Source organism: Podarcis filfolensis (genome assembly GCF_964270895.1).
Source record: "Podarcis filfolensis genome assembly, chromosome: 9".
Classification (NCBI taxonomy): Eukaryota; Metazoa; Chordata; class Lepidosauria; order Squamata; family Lacertidae; genus Podarcis; species Podarcis filfolensis.
Genome location: NC_139610.1, coordinates 4,967,855 through 4,986,676, shown reverse-complemented (window position 1 = coordinate 4,986,676; position 18,822 = coordinate 4,967,855). Strand labels below are relative to the sequence as shown.

The following is an 18,822-nucleotide window of genomic DNA, read 5'->3' as shown; positions in this document are numbered from 1 at the left end:
ACTATCTGCAGAAACACTGTAAAATTAATGAATGTTAAAATGATGTTGGATTGAAAATAAGTGGCATTAGCAACAAAGTTAATAAGAATATGCAAAAATGAATTGATAATGGATGAAAATATAGAGTTATAATATGTTAAGATATAGAGTTAAGATAAACGAAAGAGGGTAAGGATTTGCTGATTTGATTATTTAAATAGGAATACAAAAAGGGGAGGTGTGAGGAGGCCAAGGAAACAAGCTAATGAGCTTAAAGTTACAAAAAACGGATTTGTTTTTAATTCTTTTTTATCTATTTGTTTTTTGTATTTCGTATTTTTATTCTTCTTTTTTCTTTTTTATGTATTTTTGTATGCTCTCGTTTTTGTATCTTTTTCTTTCTATATGACTTTTTTTCTATTTTGTAAAACCTCAATAAATATCTTTTAAATATATATATATATATTACAGCGAGAGGCAAAACTGGAAGTAGGTCTTATTTTCGGGGGATGTCTTACTTTTGGGGAAAGACGGTAGCTTGTATCTTCGGGTACTGCAGTTTCCATACTTGCCAGTTGAGAATGCATCAGGATTAATGAATGACCTACCACCACTGTCAGAGGCAGTATATCTCTAAATAACATTTGCACAAATCGGGAAAGTCCTGTAGTACACATGTCCTACTTCCCAAAGGTATCTAGCTGGTTACTGCAAGAACAGCTTGGTGAGACCAGCCTTCGGCCTGATCCAACAGGCCTCTTCTTATTGCTCAAAGGCAAACCTGACTGAATGATTCATAAAATATGGTCTTTTCAAGACATGTTATTTATTAGTAAAGATGACTCCCTTCATTGGAGATTTCTAAGCAGAGATTGGATGGCTGTCTGCCACTGATGCTTTAGTTGAGATTCCTGCAGGGGGCTAGACTAGATGACCCTCATGGTCCCTTCCAACTCTACAATTCTATGATTCTACGCATCTTTATTTAGTTAGAATATTTTTCCTTAATTTGTCTTCCCTGGAGTTAGAAGTGAAGTCAAGCCATGGTTTGGTGCTACATGAACAAACTTGTTTTTTCTTCTCCAGCTTACAATTTTGTTGCAAGCAATGGAATTGCATTTATTTTATATCAGTTTTTACCCAGCTGGCCAGTTCAGATTTCCATATATCCACAAAATTAGAAGTAAAAAAGAAGAGGGAAGCGCAAACCTTGGCTCCCATTGTGTCTGAATCAGCTCATCATATGGGAGAAACAGTACAATAATACCCCATTACAAATACCCCATTACATTTTCCCAGTTTTTATTAAAGCCTAAAATATTGTTGCCCTTCTTACCTAGTAATACATTCAGTAGCCAAGTATAAAAATACTGTGTTCTTCGTGAATGCTGGCAGATGCTCACTGCTGATGCAGCTGCTGTTCGACGAATAGTAGGAGAACTGGATTTAAGGTTAGCTACAAAAGCCTTCAATAAAACCTAAAACGAATAAAGCTTTTATCAATGTTTCAATGACACCAACATTTACTAGGTTCTTTACGACTGACTAAACATGAGATTGACCTACACTTTTAAACTAGATTGTGCATAATAAAGAAAAAACTCTCAGTGAAACAACAATGATATTGATCTACCTTACAAACTGAAAATAAGCTAAATTTATCCTAAATTGCAATCACAGCACTTAAGGAAATCACATCTCTATAGCACCAAAAGTCCTCCCATCTATTCATCAGTGCACTTCTAGCAGCGCTGCAAAAGTATCCTGCCAAAGGGTAATAGCATGTACCTATTTCCTCATGGTGCTGCACAGCAGCATCTGGTCAGTGCTAACTGCACTACAATGGGATGCGGGTGGCGCTGTGGGTTAAACCACAGAGCCTAGGACTTGCCGATCAGAAGGTCGGCAGTTCGAATCCCCGCGACGGGGTGAGCGCCCGTTGCTCGGTCCCTGCTCCTGCCAACCTAGCAGTTTGAAAGCACGTCAAAGTGCAAGTAGATAAATAGGTACCGCTCCGGCGGGAAGGTAAACGGCGTTTCTGTGCGCTGCTCTGGTTCGCCAGAAGTGGCTTAGTCATGCTGGCCACATGACCCGGAAGCTGTACGCCAGCTCCCTCGGCCAATAAAGTGAGATGAGCGCCGCAACCCCAGAGTCGTCCGCGACTGGACCTAACGGTCAGGGGTCCCTTTACTTTTACCTTTAACTGCACTACAAATGCCTCCAACAAATGAAATTACTGATTATTTTATATCTTAAAGAGGAAAGAATGAAAAATATAGAGCTTCCTTCTGAGCATACCAGACAAAGAAAAGCCCTAAAAACAGGCAAGCAAGTATCAGTGCTTCAATTTGACAAGTCATAACTTGCTGCCGGTCCCCTCCAGGTGGCCCCAGTGCTTTATCAGAAGCATACTAGAAGGTTCTAGTGATTTAACTTCAGCTTAAACCTTACTCTGTGGTTTAGTTTACATGCAGCTATTACATTACAGAGTTTGATAAGGAAGCCTGCAAAATATTCTTGCACCACGGAACTGGAAGTAGGGTCTACCAGCTTGCACGAGTATGTTGTGGGGGGAGACTGAATGGTTGTGTGTGTACAGGCGTGAAAAAGAAATATACCATGTTCATTCAGTGGTTGCATTTGCCTGCAATTCTAAATTAAAATTTAGTGTTACAAGAAAAACCTGTGGTTCTTCCTACCTGTAGCTTGCTCTGATGTTCAAACCTCAACAAAGTGCAATTAGTTGCAACTGTAGTTAGTGGAATTAAGTCAACTTGAAACCATCTTTTATGGAGCTAGATTGTTTTTACTAGCTATAGTTAAGGATTATCCACATTTTAAGGTTCAGACACAAATGCTAAACTGTGGCTAGTCTTAAACAGAAGCGGAAGTCTCTGGTCTTCTCCTCACACCTATGCTAGAGGAGGAGAAGTATGTGAGTATGTGAGCTTGCAAGCTCAAAGCCTCATGGATAACAGTTAACCATGGTTTAGTATTTCATATGAGCCAGCCAGTTAAGCCATGCCATGTACATGAAATAAAACTTAAATCCTGTCAGTTGAGGATTTCTAAATATTTCCACAGAATATTCATTTTATACTACCCAGATTCCAGAACTTTTATTCCAGAACTAAACCCCATTTAGGATTAGAAAATTGCTATTAATCCTTTGCAAACTAACAATTTTGCCTGTTTCTAAACAGTGAATTTACAAGCGGGCAAAATCTTGTTTCATTTATTACAGCAAACATTTTAGATGATTATACCTTAATTTCATTGTCATTTGCAAAATTTCCAAAAGCTGCCATGATTTTTGGTATTGCTGCAGCCAGCGTTTCTTGCACTGATTCTTCAGAGCGCTTGCTTACTCGTGTTAAGCAGGGCAAAAGGTTTACTAAGTATGGTCTGTAACAAAAAAGAGAGATATTCTTCAGTGGTTTGGAACATAATATTCAAAGGTTTGGTGCACTTGAGAAGTTTGCATGATGTGTCACAATCCTATTTTTCTCCTTAAACAGAAAAAAATATTAGAATTATGACGAGTGTACCTTCTCTTCAGAGCTAAAGAGCACACCAGACTTCAATTTTAAAAAAGCAAAAAAATTGCAACAGGGATTAACCAGATGAAAAGCAAAAAATGAATCTCACCCCAACAACACTGTAATTGGGATGGGGTGGGAGTGGTATGACCCAAATATAGGAAGCTACCAAAGAAGAAGGACAAAGGGTACAAAAAGAGACCCTTCCTTGCCTTCTTTGCAGAACCAACCAATGGGTGAGGCATAATACCCTTCTTACCCCTTAAGGAAAAGAACCCATGATAAATCCAACATTCCATTCTCCTTCAGAGGACAATATCCTAAACAGGGATGTAAAAAAAGCAATAGCTCTCTTCCCAAATGGCCCTGCCACCTGCTGAAAAGGACCACACAATTCACCAAAGAACACATGCCCAAAAGCTGAACCTTCTGAAACATAGCTATTCAGTTAGTAACACCAAGTAAGGGTTGACACAGACACCAACATGACATCCGTACGTAAGTCTACCAATGATGCAGAACTGCAAGACCTGCTCGGGAGCAAGTACTCCAGCATAGACGGCTGCTGTGCTTAGCCAATAAATAAAATAAATACAGTAAGTGTAGAAAACTCGGGACGCGGGTAGCACTGTGGGTAAAACCTCAGCGCCTAGGACTTGCCGATCGCATGGTCGGCGGTTCAAATCCCCATGGCAGGGTGAGCTCCCGTCGTTCAGTCCCAGCTCCTGCCCACCTAGCAGATCGAAAGCACCCTTAAGTGCAAGTAGATAAATAGGTACCGCTTTATAGCGGGAAGGTAAACGGCGTTTCCGTGTGCTGCTCTAGTGCCGGTTCGCCGGAGCAGCTTCGTCACACTGGCCACGTGACCCGGAAGTGTCTGCGGACAGCGCTGGCTCCCGGCCTCTAGAGTGAGATGAGTGCACAACCCTAGAGTCTGTCAAGACTGGCCCGTACGGGCAGGGGTACCTTTACCTTTACCTTTAAGTGTAGAAAAACCACTGTGTGCTCTGCTGGATGGCCTGTACTAGATGGTGGGAGTAAAAACTCTCTTGGTTCTGCTTGAGCTTTTCAGAGCACTTGAAACCATGTACCAGGGCATCCTTCTGGACTTAGGAAGCACTGTGTTAGAGTAACTGTGATCCTTCCTAGACAGAGAGTCCCAGAAAGCAGTACTGAGTGACTTCTGTTCCATCGACTGATTTTTGGGGTACAACTTCAATTTCTGTAGAAAGCCTCTGAGAGAAACCATCTGGAAACTTGTGGAGCAATGTCACTGACATGCAGGTGCACTCCCCCTTCAAAGACCAGATACGCAGCTGAAGGTGCTCCTGGGTTTGTTACCTTCCTGGGTTTATCTCTGCCTGGTGGGGCACAGATAAGAGTCTGTGGCCTGGAGTGCTTTCTTCCTGCTCAGGCTAGTATGTCAGCTGTACCCCTATCTGGAGCAGCCAGATATGGCCCAAACATTTATTACTTCCAATCTGTTCTAGAAAAGCAACCTCACCTGCATTTCAGGGGTCGAACAAGATGTGCAAGTTCAGCAAACCTCCAAAGAGCAGCACGTAGACTTCGAGAAGCACCATTCTATCCAGAAATAATTGAGAATATATCAGTCACACGGATTTCAGTCTTGATTTTACAAAGAAAGTATGAAAAGGTATGTGTATGGACAGTCTAGTCTAGACAAAAGATAAATCCAGAGCAGAAACTCAGAGGAGTTTTTAAAGGCACACAATTAATAGCCTTTAACTAGAATGTTAGTAGGGCTGCGGGTGGCACTGCGGTCTAAACCACTGAGGCTTTTGGGCTTGCCGATCGGAAGGTCGGCAGTTCAAATCCCTGCCACGGGGTGAGCTCCCGTTGCTCGGTCCCTGCTCCTGCCAACCTAGCAGTTCAAAAGCACGTTAAAGCCCAAGTAGATAAATAGGTACCGCTCCAGCGGAAAGGTAAATGGTGTTTCCATGCGCTGCTCTGGTTTGCCAGAAGCGGCTTAGTCATGCTGGCCACATGACCGGAAGCTGTCTGCGGACAAATGCCGGCTCCCTCGGCCTATAGAGCAAGATGAGTCCCAGAGTCGTCCGCGACTGGACCTAACAGTCAGGGGTCCCTTTACCTTTTTAGAATGTTAGTACTGTAGAGGCAACTCCCCCCTTACCCAGGGGTTACATTCCGGGTTTCTGCACGCATAAGTGGGGGGGTCTGCTGCAGTAAATACAGCTTCCCACCCAACAGCTGTTGAGAAAGGTAGCACAACAGCAGTGAGAGCTCCCACATGCCATTTTAGAGCCATCAGGAGTCTTTTTTCTGGACTTGGTGCTCTGGGGAGTGTGCCCTCACGAGCCACAAGGACTTTCCAGCTTCCTCCCACCATTTCAGGTCAGTATTGAATTATTTATTTATTTCCCGGCGCCACATATACATGTGGCTGCGTGAGTCAATTACACACAAATGGGGGGCAAGCCTGTATGTATTTGGATGAGTATAGCCACTGGAAAGATCAGAGTGAACAATGACTAAAAAAGAACAACAGTTCCACTTGGAAATATGGGAGTGGAGTTTTGGAAATCACTTTTCTACAGGTTCTCAAACCAGTGTCTTTAATAAAAACTCAGCTCTTCATTAATATATGGCAAATCCTGTACACTTCCTAATGCATCTTTAACGATGAGAAAGATTATTTCCAAACAGCCCAACATTTCAAAGAGTCATAGAACTGTAGAGTTGGAAGAGACCACGAGGATCATCTAGTTCAATTCCCTATAATGCAGGAATCTTTTACTGAACATGTCAAATTGTTAATATGATTAAGAATAACCTTTGTGTTTATTATCAGTGTTCGTTGTTATAATAGTTTAAATACTTACTATGTGATTAATCACAAAGTCTTGTTAAAAAAAGGTATGACTATAAATCCAAACAAATTAAGAACATAAACCCCCCTCACCTTTTTAATCTCCTTGTAGAGTTCTAACTGTAACCTAGGAAGACTAGAATCCATCAAAGCCTAGAAGGAAACAAAATAATATCTTTTTTAGTATCAGCAAACTATGCCTTGCTTCAATAGATTAGATAAAGCACTGAAAAGTTTGCAAGTTTACTTGGTATGATAGTTAACTCTTAAACTACAAAGATAGCAATTTGCTAGATCTACAGAGATGATACTCGTACATCAGAACTTCATATACTAATATGCTACAAAAACCTACTCTTTCCACCAAGTCATCTGTCACAGAACCCCAATGGTAATATTCAATAATTTTATCAGCAATTACAGGGCACAAAACCAAATGCAACTTACTTTTATAACTTTATTGAGACATTCATCAGCAACCATCCTTACATCTGACTCTGCATCATCACTACAGAGTAGGAAAAGTTCCATAGCAATGCCCAGCAATTTCTGAAATTCTGGAGAATTTCTTTAATGAAAAAAAGAAAAGTTATCATGAGCCAAGTTCTACTTGTCAGGTTAAACTCCTGGAAGTTACGCTGTGTTCATAAAATTCCAAATTAATTGAAAACATAAGAATTATTTTTCAGCTTCAATAATCCGAAGTTAGCACATTCCCCAGTACAGCGGTACCTCGGGTTAAGTACTTAATTCATTCCGGAGGTCTGTACTTAACCTGAAACTGTTCTTAACCTGAAGCACCACTTTAGCTGATGGGGCCTCCCGCTGCCGCTGTGCTGCCGGAACACCATTTCTGTTCTCATCCTGAAGCAAAGTTCTTAACTTGAAGCAATATTTCTGGGTTAGCGGAGTCTGTAACCTGAAGCGTATGTAACCCGAGGTACCACTGCATTTTGAAAAGGCTCCTCATCAAATGCTGGCTACCTTCGGATCTTGCTCCTCTCCTTCACTGCAGTCCTTTGGTGCATGAGAGTTTGAGGGAGGAGATGCAAAAGCACACTATAGCAGAAAAGCTGTGACAAATAGTCATAAAAACAGGTGCAGCCTGAGATGCTTTGGTACCTGAGGCGAAACACCCTGCTGCCACCCCTGCAATTGGAGGGGGGGTGAGGCTCCACAAGGGCTTCCTCTCAAGGAAAAGTCCTTGCAAACTTTGCAAGGCTTTCTCCTTGAGGAGAAGCAGCAAAGCAGAGCGGAGGGACACCATCTCTCACTGAAACTCAGCAAGAGCAGGGTGTTACGGAGAGATTTCCCACTGGCCTTTCTCCACCCCTAAGGGTGGGGGGGAGCCAGCAGCAAAGCGGAATAGTGGAACACCTTGCTCTCGCCAAAACTGCATGGTCAATTATGGATAATGGATAGTGCATGAGAGAACATATGGACTGAGGTGTGAGAGATAAAGGGTGGGAATGGTTCTTGTCCTAGCCAGTGACCACCAGCAAGTTACCCCAAGGGAATATGGTCCTCAACAACAAAACAACTCCCAAACACTGATCTAAACAATGGCTGAGGAACAAGCAGGATTGAGCCAGAGGGATTATTTGGCTCATGCACTCTCCCCATCCTTTTCAGGTTTTATTATCCAGTTTGATATTTAACTCTGCATTGCTGGGGGTTGGGCTATATGACCCTCCGTGTCCTTTCTATAATTCTAAGACCAATGCACGGTTCCCAAACTTAGTATGTAACACAGATCTGCAGTTTTCTCGCCTGCTGAAAGCTTTTTTGTTTAAGCAACCCAGCAAGATATGTTTATTGGGCACATATTTCAGCATGTAATTTTATTTTAAAATGTACATTTTAAAAATGTTGATTGTATTTATAGTTTGATCATTTTAGGTCAACTTATTTTCAACATCATTGGTAATTTTAATGTATTTTATACTTTTTGTATTATACTTGATGTGCACTGCTTAGATGGTTAAGTTACTAGTTTTCGAACTGTGGTCTGCAGACCATTAGTGGTCTACAACCTTCAGTTAGAAGCCCCACAGCACATCTGTGAAGCACGCTTACAATTTGAATTCTAGGGAATTCAAACTGTAATACAGCGAAATACAATGAAAGAAATAAAAGAAGCAGTAAAAATGCAATTAAAAATCATACAGCATCTAGCACAGCACACTACAGTTGCTACAACAAGTAGAAAAAGTATTAAATGGTCTGCCAAGACCTCAGCAATTTTCAAGCTGCCTGTGGGTAAGAAGTTTGGGAACCACTGGGTTAAGTGGTATATAAATACTGTATAAATGAATTTCAGATTGCTCATGGGGACATTGTTTTCACACCTTGTCAAGAGGAAGCTTTCATATTAAACAGTTTTCCCTATTAATGAATATAGTGCAATTGTTTCTGAGCAGTAAATAGGAGAAAAGACTGGAGAGCTTTCAGTGCTGTATTGCTATTAGAAACACCCCTATTTTATATTTGCTCAGTGCATCATATACCATAGGCAGGAATTCAGTTAAAAGTGGGTGCATCTAACTGCAGACAGAGGTGTAGCTATGTATACTGAACAAACTCCTCCTTATCAGAGCAGCAAGCCCAACCACACAAATACACCAAACAGCAGCATACACAGGAGAACCAAGCCATTATTTGCTTGTCTAGTTCCTCCTTTCCCTGCCTTGATCAAGAGTAGCATAAAGCCCTTTACAAGTAGAAGGACCACATTTTGAGAACTGATTACAGTGGTACCTCGCAAGACGAATGCCTCGCAAGACGAAAAACGCGCAAGACGAAAGGGTTTTTCGGTTTTTGCGTTGCTTCGCAAGACGATTTTCCCTATGGGCTTGCTTCGCAAGACGAAAACGTCTTGCGAGTTTGTTCTCTTTTTTCTTAAAGCCGCTTGAAGAGGTGTGGTTGCGACGGACCGTGCTTCACAAGACGAAAAACATTGCAAGACGAAAAGACTCGCAGAACGAATTAATTTCGTCTTGCGAGGCACCACTGTATCAACCTTTATATTTCATCCTGCAGTGAAATGGGAGCATAAGAGCAACTTCCCTTGTTCTGCATACAAGCATGATGAACCATTAGAGCAGAAGTACAGTACAATATTTTATATTATATACTCATTGAAACACTGAATCACTGAAACAGAACAGCATTTGCATAAACAGAGATCAGAAAACGCTTGATTACCTTAAAGACTGAGCAACTATATTTTCACATATTGTTAGGCAATGATTCACTCGATCTTTCTTGGTGGTGGAAAGTTCTTTCTTTCTAAAATAAGAGATGGTATTTTGTATAATTACAAATCTTAACACTTGATATGCTTTATACAACAGTAAAGTCAAGGTAGTAGAGCTATCCTGTGAATATCAGAAAATTCTATTTTGTTGTTACAATGAATTGATACCTTGACTACATTATTTCTTAAATTCATTCATTTGGTAAAAAATGACTTAAGAATCCTGAGAATGTATGTCAGACACAAAACAACATTTCATGTAAAACATACTCTATATATTTCATCAATATTCCAAAACCTATGATCCTCAAAATCAAGGGTGGTATAGAAATTAATAAACACTAATATAATAAAAGGGATGCGGGTGGCGCTGTGGGTAAAACCTCAGTGCCTAGGACTTGCTGATTGTATGGTCGGCGGTTCAAATCCCCGCGGCGGGGTGAGCTCCCGTCTTTCGGTCCCAGCTCCTGCCCACCTAGCAGTTCGAAAGCACCCTTAAGTGCAAGTAGATAAATAGGTACCGCTTTCTAGCAGGAAGGTAAACGGCATTTCTGTGTGCTGCACTGGTGCTGGTTCGCCAGAGCAGCTTTGTCACACTGGCCACGTGACCCGGAAGTGTCTCCGGACAGCGCTGGCCCCTGGCCTCTTAAGTGAGATGGGCGCACAACCCTAGAGTCGGACACGACTGGCCCGTACGGGCAGGGGTACCTTTACCTTTACCTTTAATATAATAAAGGGTCAAGAAACAATAACAGAATGATTGGAATAAATTTCTTCCTAAAATGCTTGAGCAAGAAAAGGGTTTAGTTTTACAGGTTTTCTGAAAATGCATGGCACTGAAGTCAAAACTCAAAGCCACATAGCCAAAAATATCTTGTGAACCGCCCTGAGATCTTATGATGAAGGGCAGTATAGAAGTCAAACAAACAAATAAATGCAAATATTCAATTCTGACCAAGACAGCATTAAACTTACTTAAATATCAACAAAACTATAGCTATTATTTCAACTGAACCATTAGTTCCATGCGTCTAACAGGACTCTGAACTTATGCTTCCTCTCCTTTCTCAAGCTACATTGCATAATGAGTCTAAAACAAGAGAACTTCAGATCTGGCAAACAGATCTACAGTTTAAAGGAGCATGGTATCCTAAAAAGTACCTCTGAAATCTAGCCTATCAGAATGTTATGCTGAAAGAATGTTATGTTGGAACACTTCAGAGAATCAGAGTTGAAAAGGCCCTCAAAGGTCATCAAGGGCAAACTTCTACTGATGCAAGAAACCAGTGGTGTAGCGTGGGTTGCTGGCACCCAGGGTGGGGCAAGTGATGTGCCCCCCTAGTGGACTTGGCAGCTGAGGTGGAGGCATGCACCAGGGTGGCCTCTTCCTTCCTTGGGCACTTTCCTGCTTTCCTCCATCCTCGGTGGATGGCAGCAGCCTCCCACTCCCTCCCTCTCAGGCAGGCCAGCAGGTGGCATTGGCAAAGGTGCGAGGGCAGGGGGTACAATGTAATTTGAGTCCATTGGCATTTTGAGCAACAGAAAATAAATCTGACCCATCACCTAAGTGACAAGTGAGGTTTGAACAAAGAATAGAGCAGTTCAATTACTTCTTGCAATCTAAACACTATACTTAGAATCATAGAACTGGAAGGAATCCCAAGAGTCATCAAGTTCAATTTCCTGCAATGCAGGAATCTTGGCTACAGCATCCATGACAGATGGCCATGGACCACACTGCTGACTCATCTAATGTTTAGCTTGTAGTCTGCTAAAAAGCCCAGATCTTTTTAACATGTAACTCACAACTTGTGCAAGGATTGCATTCCGAAGATTGCAGGAAAAGTCAAAATCACATATAGTTAATACAACTCCAGTACTGCTCCTGCAAAAGCATACCCATCTGACAACCCAGCCAGATGGGCAGGGTATAAATATTATTTATTATTATTATTAGCCAGCAAGCTGGAAGTTGCTCACTAAACTCTGGGAAGTTCAAACAAGCCTCCCAGTAGTAGGCAAGAAAAATATGAACGCTAAAAAACTCCACACCAGGGAAACTCAGAGCAGAAAGAGCTTTTAAGGCTAGCTCTCCACTTTGCATGTGTATGATTTCAGCTGGCCAGCTCCCAAGCGCATGAAGCTGGAATCACACTTTAAATTTGCATAAGTAGTGTCACTCATCCTATATCTGTGCATCTGAGTCTTCCCACCCACATTTATTTCTTTTGGAATTTCTTTTGTTAGTTTTGGCCCAGTTTTCCAACATATCAAGATCCTGGATCCTATCCCAACCAATTTTATGTGATCTGCAGCTTTTATGAGCATCCCTTTGACGCATTCATCAAAGCCATTTATAAAGGTACAATATCAAAAGCATATCGGACAGAATCCTGCATCACCACACTTCTAGGTGGATAAGGAGCTATTGGTCAGCATTTATTAGGTACAGTCCTTCAATTAGTTGTAAATCCACATAAACAGTAGACTCCTCTTAACCACAACCAACTTGCATGTGATGAAGTGGACTCCAGTCCAGAAAAATGTATGCCATGGTAAATTTGCTTTAAAGATGTCACCACATCATCATCATTTGAAAGCAAATGAGTGTCTACTCACAAGCAAGCCCTACTGAATTTAATGGGGCTTACTCCTAGGAAAGTATAAGTTTGGTTGAACTCAGTGGGGCTTATGCATGCACAGATTCCACTTAGAGCTCTGAGTGGGGAAGCAGGTGCGACTTGACTAGTAAATCACTTAAGCTACTCATAAATTACCAGTAGTTGAAAATATATTAAAGATAATATATGGAAGTTTATTTAATATTTTTATTAAATCTACTACTTCCTTACATTTTAAGGCCATCCACCGCAGCAAGGAGCCTCATCAAGGCCCCCTGCTGCTGCAGAGAAGCCCGGCGCCCCCTCTGCCAGGGACGAATGGCGGGACCCTCTGCCCCCACAGGGAGGCTCAGCAAGGAAGGCCCTCCTCCACCACAGATATATATTGTGATATACTGTGATATCCTGATATTTAGCTAGCGCTGTATCATGCTGTATCATGCTGTATCAGTGCTGTATCATGAGGAGGTTTGACGTATGAGTTTGTGTATTTAACTTATCTACTTAGTAAATAAATGATAACAGAAAACTGCATTTTCTATTAGCAGTAACTGATGAGGAGAAAATTATTAAGAAATTCAGTGTGTTGCCAAAAAATGAGAATTTAATTTAACACTTTTATTTTTTTAGGTTTTACATGAAGTTATAAAAATCTGAATAAAAGTATTTCATCTCTTAAGCTAATATTTGTTGAGATACATATTTTTAAAAGGGGGCATGCTGCGATCTGCCATGGAAATTCAGCATTTTAAGTTTAAGTTGTAATTTTATTTGGGTCAGAGTTAACTTCTATTGGTGATACCCTGCACTATTTTCATACTGTTAAAGTTTCATTTTGTGATGGTCTGATGAGCATATCTAAAACTCTTTACTCAAAGAAAAGCTGCAAGCATGAGAATGTATACAAAAAACTACAGCTTTTATGAGAAAAGTGAAAGTGGACTGGTAAGAACTCCACATAAATTCTGTGACCTCACCGCAGAAAGAGCAGAGGCTAAGAAATTTTGTCCCAGGAAAGCAAGATGAGAATTTGTGTGTCTGTCACATTGATTTGGATTAACCAAACAAATATTTGTCTGCACATCTCCCTGGAAGCAAGGGCTGTTAGATTATGTTTTGAACTCCTTTCTATGTTTCTAGATTATATACCTGTTACATTTTAAAAGAAGGAAAATATTAAAATGGATACAAGTGTCCAGCAATTTGAGAAGCAGCTCAAATGCACACAGAAGTGGCACAGTACCTGCATACAAGACTTCCAGTCTATATTTATTTGAAATTAGTAGCACTCATACCCTTGCAATTCCCACTCTAACCATCTCTTTGGTTGTTACCATACTTCCCAAATGTTACTATTCACACTGTACCCTCCCTCTCATATTTGCTTAGGTCAGTCTATAAAGCACCAACTACACCGAGGGTGGGCAGGTTTTCCCCCACATAAGAGCCATGTGCCATTCTGGACAATCTTCCAGGGGCCATACACAGTGGTAGGACTAGAGGCAAAAGTGGGCAGATGAATAAACATAAATTTTACATTTGTACACTACACTAGTTTCCATACATACACCTTTTTATCCTCCGGTCAGACAAGCAAGAAGCATGAACAGAGTTCAAAGTCACATTCCATCTAGGAAAAACCAGTCAAGCAGGTTGCAAAGCTGGGCCAGGAGGTAACTGGGGAGGAAGTGTGGCCTGTAGAGTCCCAAGGGCCAGTTAAAGAGGCATAAAGGGCCACATTCAGGCCCTGGACCCGAGGTTCCCCAGCTGAAAATGCTCTATACATTAACAAAGAATTCTGGAACAAAAAACAGCTTAAAGAGTAGGAATGAGACCAAGATTATAAAACACAAGCAGAAAGATGGCAAACTTTAACACATAATACTTTATTTATTATGGGACGCGGGTGGCGCTGTGGGTTATACCACAGAGCCTAGGACTTGCCGATCAGAAGGTCGGCGGTTCGAATCCCCGCAACGGGGTGAGCTCCCGTTGTTGGTCCCTGCTCCTGCCAACCTAGCAGTTTGAAAGCACGTCAGAGTGCAAGTAAATAAATAGGTACCGCTTCAGCGGGAAGGTAAACGGCGTTTCCGTTCGCTGCTCTGGTTTGCCAGAATGACCCGGAAGCTGTACGCAGGCTCCCTCAGCCAGTAAAGCGAGATGAGCACCGCAACCCCAGAGTCGGCCACAACTGGACCTAATGGTCAGGGGTCCCTTTACCTTACTTTATTTATTGTTCCCCACATCTCTGGGGTTCAGTTAGCCTTAGCTAGCGACTGAGCCTTTAGAGAGGCAGGCCCTGGCTTGCAGAGCTCCCTACCAGCACAGGTTCAGCAGGAATAATCCTTGCTTCTTTCAGACATCTTCTGCAAATTCTATTGTTTACACAGGCCTTCACAATATGAATTTCTCTTTTTAACCAACCTGTATCTACTGATGTTTTAAATTATTATATTGTCTATATTGCATACCATTTTGACATACTTCACGAAAGTGAGGATTATAAATATTTAAACAAATAAATGTTTAGAAGTATGTATGCACACTTAATGTTTCCAAAATCACTAAGGGGTTTTTAAGAAAGGCTTGAAGCAAAGAAGACAGAATGACAACTGGATTTTCCTAGGTATAGGACCAGAGACAGGAAATAGAATGGAGCTTGAGTTGAGGCAACAAGCATGGATATTAGATGACCTAAGAAAGCATACAGGGCAGACCTATGCATTATATATAGTACATGGGAACTGCCTTTCAGCATTGAGTTACACCCGTTTTCAGCTGGAACACATTAAAAGAAATGTGTAACTAGCTCCCTTTTCTTGAGTCACTTGCAACAAGTAACCATCAACTCCTGGAAGTCAGATATGTAAGCTTTTTAACAGCTGCTTTTTTATTATTTCAAGTAGAATTATCTGCAAGGATACCAAAGCCTGTTAACTTTACTCAGGGCCGTAGCTGTAGTAAAGAAAACAAGGACTAGAACGTCAAAACTAATCTCAGTGTAGAAAGTAGTATGGCAAGGGTCAGAGTTTTTATAGCTTTAACTTTCAGCAGCATTCCATAAATGCACCTGCTTCCTCCTTGGTAGCAACAGGTTCCTCCTTTCTCTGGAAAATGCCCAGTTTCTCTCCAGGAGATCTACCACAGTCAATTTGGTGAAGGAAAACAGAAGAATAAAGACGAATGGTTTTTCTCTCAGGTTGCCTTGCAACATGTGCTGTATTGGAAAACGTTTTAACCCACCAAACAGTGGGCATTTCTCATGCTATTTTACTGATCTCGGTTTCCAACTCTGGAAAACATTTCCTTCTTTAGAAATGGGGTGAGGCAGTGGGGGAAATTTAAGAACTTATAATTTAGACAAGAACCTTTGGACAGAAAAGGAGCATTGTTCTCCCAAGGCAACAAATTAGAAGAACTTTGCAGTGCTATCATAATGATGCTTATTCAAGAAGCAAGTCATACTGAACTCAAAAGGATTTGCATCAAGGTGCCATGCAAAAACTTTTCTCTACAACCAAACAAAGGCATTTACCGTATTTTTTGCTCTATAACATGCACCCGACCATAACACGCACGTAGTTTTTAGAGGAGGAAAACAAGAAAAAAAATATTCTAAACGAAACAGTGGATGTATGATTTTTGTGGTTCATGCTGTGGCCACAGACATGTGATCTGACAGTGAGTTTGGAGTAGCCCAATGCAAAAATCCTGAGGATCCATGTGGATCCATGCTTTGTAAACACGTTTTTGCACCACTGTGGCTCCAGGCAACAGTGGGTGCGTGATTTTTTTTGGTGCAAGATGTAGCCATGGACATGCTATGTGATCTGATGGTGAATTTGGGGAGACCCAGTGCAAAAATCCTGAGGATCCATGTGGATCCGTGCTTTGTAACCACGTTTTAAGTGGGGAGGGAAGGAAAAGCACTCAAGGGACAAGGAGCACATGTGGGGTGTGTGGAGGAGGATGCTGCTAATAATGAAGAAGAGGCGAATAAGGGGAGAAGGCTCCTCTCCTCTCCCACTTTGCTCCTTTAAAGCAAGCAGGCTCTGCTTTTCTCCCTCCTCCCCACTCATCCCCAGCTTAGCGAGCTGAAAAACTTTGCTGCTATGTAGCGAGCTGAGTGGGGAGGAGAGAGGGACAGAGAGCCTGCTTGCTTTAAAGGAACCAACCGGACAGGAGCCGCTTACTCCTTTAAAGAAGGAGCTTTGCTCCTTTAAAGAAGCAGGCTCTCTGTCCCTCTCTCCTCCCCACTCAGCGGCTCTTGTCCCGATTTGCTGTTTCAAAGCGAGCCACGGAGGAGGGAAGGAAGGGGAACCATGGATCCTCTGCTCACGACTGCAGCAGATCCCCCCGCCATCCGTAGGCATTCCCTCCATAACACGCACAGACATTTCCCCTTACTTTCTAGGAGGAAAAAAGTGAGTGTTATGGTGCAAAAAATACGGTAACTATTTGTGGCCTTTGGCAGGGATGCTTTTAATGCATTTTCCACCTCGCCTTGGTTTTAATGTGCCTATGTGGGAGGAGTTATGTTGTATGAGTTTCAGTTGGTAAGGCTTCAGGTCAAGGATGTGGACAAAGTGCTTGGATCAGACTTGTGCTCTGGACCCTTGCCCTTTTTGGCCGAGGAAAACTAGCAGAGAGGTTACAGCTGCGTGTACATGAGAAAATGGGTTATTCTCATTCATGAGTGTAAATCATCCCATAGATAATTTAATTGCAAGTGCATGGTCAACCAAGCCAGTTGCTACAGTAACAGCCCAGTACCCTGACAATAGCTGTGATTAATGCATGTCAGCTCAGTAGTCTGTTGGTCTGCAGTTTGTCTGTCAGTCTGTTTCTCAGTTAAGCCAGTCGGTGTTACTTGTCCAGTGTTAACATCTTAAATTGTTTAACTTATTTAGCCTGATTCAAAGTGCTGGTTCTACCTCTAAAGCATTAAATGGCTCAGGACCGCAATGCCTCAAGGACTGTCTCTCCCCATGTGAACCAATTCAGACCCTGTGATCATCATCTGAGGCCCACAAGAGATCCAGAGGGTGGCAACATGAGAGCAGACCTTTTCCGTGGTGGCTCTCTGCAGGGAGGTTTGTCTGGCGACTGGTGAAAACTTACCAGGCCTTTTGACTGATTGACATACAATGTCCTTTTAAAACAAAACAAAAAAATTTCCTTCCAGTAGCACCTTAAAGACCAACCAAGTTAGTTCTTGGTATGAGCTTTCGTGTGCATGCACACGAAAGCTCATACCAAGAACTAACTTAGTTGGTCTTTAAGGTGCTACTGGAAAGAAAAAAAATTTTTTTGTTTTGACTATGGCAGACCAACACGGCTACCTATCTGTAATGTCCTTTTAAATGTGTTTGTGGGGGGAGGGGTCATGAGCTTGTTTCTACTATGCATTTCGTGTTCTCAACTTGTATTTTTATCTTGTGAACCATGAACTTCAAATGGAAGGGGGTATACAAATTGAGTAAATATAACAACAATAAGTGAAAACACCTATGCCCGTTGGACTTGAGGCCCCTACGATTACATTTCCTCGATTTTAAGAGGCTGGTTTCCGCGATGTAGTTGCCGTGCTTTGCTCCTTCCAGGCTACACGGATGACGTCCAAGAGCAAACGGCGCTCCGGCGTCCACCGCTCCCACCGGACCGCCTCCCCCGAGCGCGGGCCCTGCGGCCGCTTTCTCGCCCGCCGCCCGCCCGCCCGCTCCAGCCTCCCTTCCCAACTCACGGTCTGTGAGGCGGCTCCCCGGGGGCGGCGGCGACCGTGGCGGCGGCTGAAGCGGCGGGTGGCGCCGTGCCTGGTGTTGCTGCCGCCGCCGCCGCCGAGGCAGCGGGGCCCTGTTGCTGCTGGAAGGAGCGGAGGGACTCGAAGGCCTTCATCAGCTTCTCCATGGTGGCCATGCCCGCCCTCGCCCTCACAGAGGCGCGCGCGCGCGGAGGGAAGAGCCAACTCCGAGTCCGGCTGCGGGCCGGCCGGCCGGCCAAACTCCCTCGCCCGCCCTCGGGGGACTCGGCCCCGCAAGAGCCGTCGCGGCCAGCCGCTCACAGCGCCGGAGCGGGCTAGAGGCGGGAGACGGCGCGCTCAGTCCGCCACCGACGCGCCGGCGCCATCTTGAGAGCCTCCCATCATCCCCGGCGGCGGCGCGGAACCTCCTCGCTCCCGGCACAAGCGCTGACAGCTTCCCGTTCCCCAGGCGAGCCCACCGCCCCGCCTGCCTGGATGGACAGCCGAAGCCACCAATCGGAGCAGGGGTGGGGAAAGGGATCGCCGCGCCCACTTCCTGCTCAAGCGGCGCTGCCACACGCGCGAAGGAGGCGTTTCGCCAGTCTGCGGGGAGGAAATCGGCGAGGGCCAATCGCAAAAGAGAGCGGGACCGAAGGCCCTCCCCACTTCTAACTAGGCTGCGCTGAGACCCCGCCCCGCTTTCTGTCCCGCAGCCTCGCCAGCGCGGCGCTGTTGCTTCGAAGGCACTTCCAGCTCGCCCGGCGGAGGGCGCTCCTCTCTCGTGGACTCAGTGAAATAGCTCTCTGTCTGGATCCCCATACTGTATAAATAATTTC

General features: G+C 43.3%; 1 protein-coding gene across 2 annotated transcripts in view; it reads right to left on the bottom strand.

Moving 5' to 3' along the window:
• HTT (huntingtin) overlaps positions 1-18,547 on the bottom strand; it is a 114,099-nt gene extending 95,552 nt beyond the window's left edge. The window contains exons 1-7 of one of the 2 annotated variants that reach the window (XM_083629853.1): positions 17,990-18,547; positions 9,574-9,657; positions 6,817-6,937; positions 6,463-6,522; positions 5,023-5,102; positions 3,246-3,384; positions 1,316-1,457 (exon numbers count right to left, since the gene is read on the bottom strand). In XM_083629853.1, the coding sequence (XP_083485979.1) occupies positions 1,316-1,457; positions 3,246-3,384; positions 5,023-5,102; positions 6,463-6,522; positions 6,817-6,937; positions 9,574-9,657; positions 17,990-18,162 (799 nt within the window). In that variant the 5' untranslated portion in view covers positions 18,163-18,547. The remainder of the gene's footprint in view (positions 1-1,315; positions 1,458-3,245; positions 3,385-5,022; positions 5,103-6,462; positions 6,523-6,816; positions 6,938-9,573; positions 9,658-17,989) is intronic. The other variant, XM_083629852.1, reaches the window with a different exon arrangement.
• Positions 18,548-18,822: the final 275 nt, after the last annotated feature.